Source organism: Aplysia californica, unplaced genomic scaffold (genome assembly GCF_000002075.1).
Source record: "Aplysia californica isolate F4 #8 unplaced genomic scaffold, AplCal3.0 scaffold01044, whole genome shotgun sequence".
In the NCBI taxonomy this organism is placed as follows: Eukaryota; Metazoa; Mollusca; class Gastropoda; order Aplysiida; family Aplysiidae; genus Aplysia; species Aplysia californica.
The window spans coordinates 40833-42987 of record NW_004798314.1 but is presented as its reverse complement, the minus strand read 5'-3'; the positions used below and the strand labels follow the sequence as shown (position 1 = coordinate 42987).

At 40.3% G+C, this 2155-nt stretch overlaps 1 protein-coding gene across 1 annotated transcript in view; it reads right to left on the bottom strand.

Annotated features, from left to right (window-relative positions):
- Positions 1-2155, bottom strand: part of LOC101855067 (kelch-like protein 18) — a 23940-nt gene that overhangs the window by 8869 nt on the left and 12916 nt on the right. Inside the window, exons 6-7 of the mRNA XM_005111340.3 lie at positions 1573-1690; positions 585-711 (exon numbers count right to left, since the gene is read on the bottom strand). Of these exons, the coding sequence (XP_005111397.1) occupies positions 585-711; positions 1573-1690 (245 nt within the window). The remainder of the gene's footprint in view (positions 1-584; positions 712-1572; positions 1691-2155) is intronic.

Below are 2155 nucleotides of genomic sequence, written 5' to 3'. Positions count from 1 at the left end.
AGAGTGTGTGTGTGTGTGTGTGTGTCTGTTACGGAACTGACTATTTAAGGAATAAACTTTTACAAAAGTATATTATACTACACATGTCTGATCAGGGATTACGCGTAATTACTGTGACCATTTTTCAGGGATTTCACGTAATTCCTGATTATTTCAGTGATTACGTGAAATCTCCGAGTGAAACAGGGATTACGCGTTTTCACTGAAATATTCAGTGATTACGCGTATTCACTAGGTACACATTCTTACTGTAACATATACACAGACACACTAAGAGAAATCTTCTATCATTGTTGGACCTCCAAACTAAGTGTCCACCACCAAGTATTGTGTTCCAGTTTGAGAAAAAAAGCATGTCGATACAATAATAATAATCATTTGGCATTAGAAAAAGGGAAGCAATACAGACAAAAATTTCTGTTAAACCATAGTAAGTTTGAGACAGTCTGCACATAACACACTTGGCAGCTTTCTATATACGCAGAATCAGAATTTTCTACACCAAGTCAGAGAGAAACATCAAGATGTGAAAGAAACAAAAACTAACATAGACAGACAGAACTGACAAGACTCAACATACAGACCTTTGAGAACAGTAACTCCAACTCTGCTTCGCATGGTACTCATTGGTTCCCCTGCAATCCATCGACCGCTCACAGGGTCAAATCTTTCAACAGTACTCAGTGAGTCTCCGGCAGATGTTAGACCGCCCTGCAGAGGAAAATTAAGAAATAAATTGATTAATTTTAAAATACAGTGAAATACTGAGACAAAACCTTATGATATAATATTCCCTTCTGCTTGCAATAAACTCCAGCCAGTGAAATTTTGCATAAACAAAGAAACTAAAAGGTCTTTCCAAAACATCTCAACACACATCTTGTTTTTGTTCAAGAAGATTTCACCAAATTTTCAGACCCTTATTTATGTGTCATATAACTTTTTCAAGCTGATCTCGACTGGGTAAAACTCATTTTTTCAAAACACTCACAACCACAATCTCATCACCCCCCCCCCTACTGTTTTGCAGTTGTTAACTACTTGTTAGACCACATTCAAATGCTCCCCCCTCATCCTCTGAGTTACGGTAAAGAGAAGTACATCAACACATTGAAGACGATCTAATGCTGTGAAAAAGTGAGACAGACAGACAGAAACAACAAGAGGAAAGTAAAGAAATAAGACCTACCAGAGGTGCCCTCCAACCACCTACCCCCTAATCATTATTGAGATGACCACTATCCTAATGCTCTCCCATAACTTTCATCGAGATGACTACTGACTAAATCTCCTTCCCTAAACCATATCAAAATGTGTACTGATTAAATCACCTCCTCTAAATCTTATCGAGATTTGTACTGACTAAATGTCTTCCCCTAATCCTAATCAAGATGACCCTTGACTAAATGTCTTCCCCTAATCCTTATTGAGATTATCACTGTCTTCCACTTATCCTCATCTCAACTGCTTAGGGTTAAAAAAAAAAAAACGCTGCCATGCGCCATTTTGAAAAGTGACATACGACTGAGTCTTATACTGAGCAGTCAATCTCCCCTAACCCCGCCCACTGACCACAGCAAAGATAAAGCCGGGCACATCAGTACAGCACCGAGGTCGAGTCTTGAAGGTCTGCATGAGGAGTCTCCTCTCTGGCATCAGGTGGTAGTCACGGGCCTCATCCAGTAGGTCCCTGCAAGACAACAGTAAGTGTGAGTAAAATAAGGCAAATAGGACCCTTTAACACCATAGAAAATGTAAGTAAATTAAAGCATATAGGTCCTTTTAACACCATAGTAAATGTAAGTAGATTAAAGCATATAGGTCCTTTTAACACTATAGTAAAGGTAAGTAAATTAAAGCATAATAAGGGGGGCTCTCGTGTCCTAGAGGTTAAGGTGTTGGCCTCTCATTCAAAAGGTCCCGGGTTCGAATCCGGGTAGCGACCGAAACATTTTCTTCTCTAAAAATTGTCTCCTTTCACCTTCTTTCCTGCTCTCTAGCAATGTTCTGTCATCTGCTTTCATTTCCACTTTCTGTCCCCACCCCCTCACCTCCTTTGCCCCCTCTGGGCTCCTGACTCTTTCTGCAGCCTTTCTACTGCTACTCCTTGGCTCCTCCTTACTGCTGTCTTTCTGCCACACCCCTGATCTTCTGG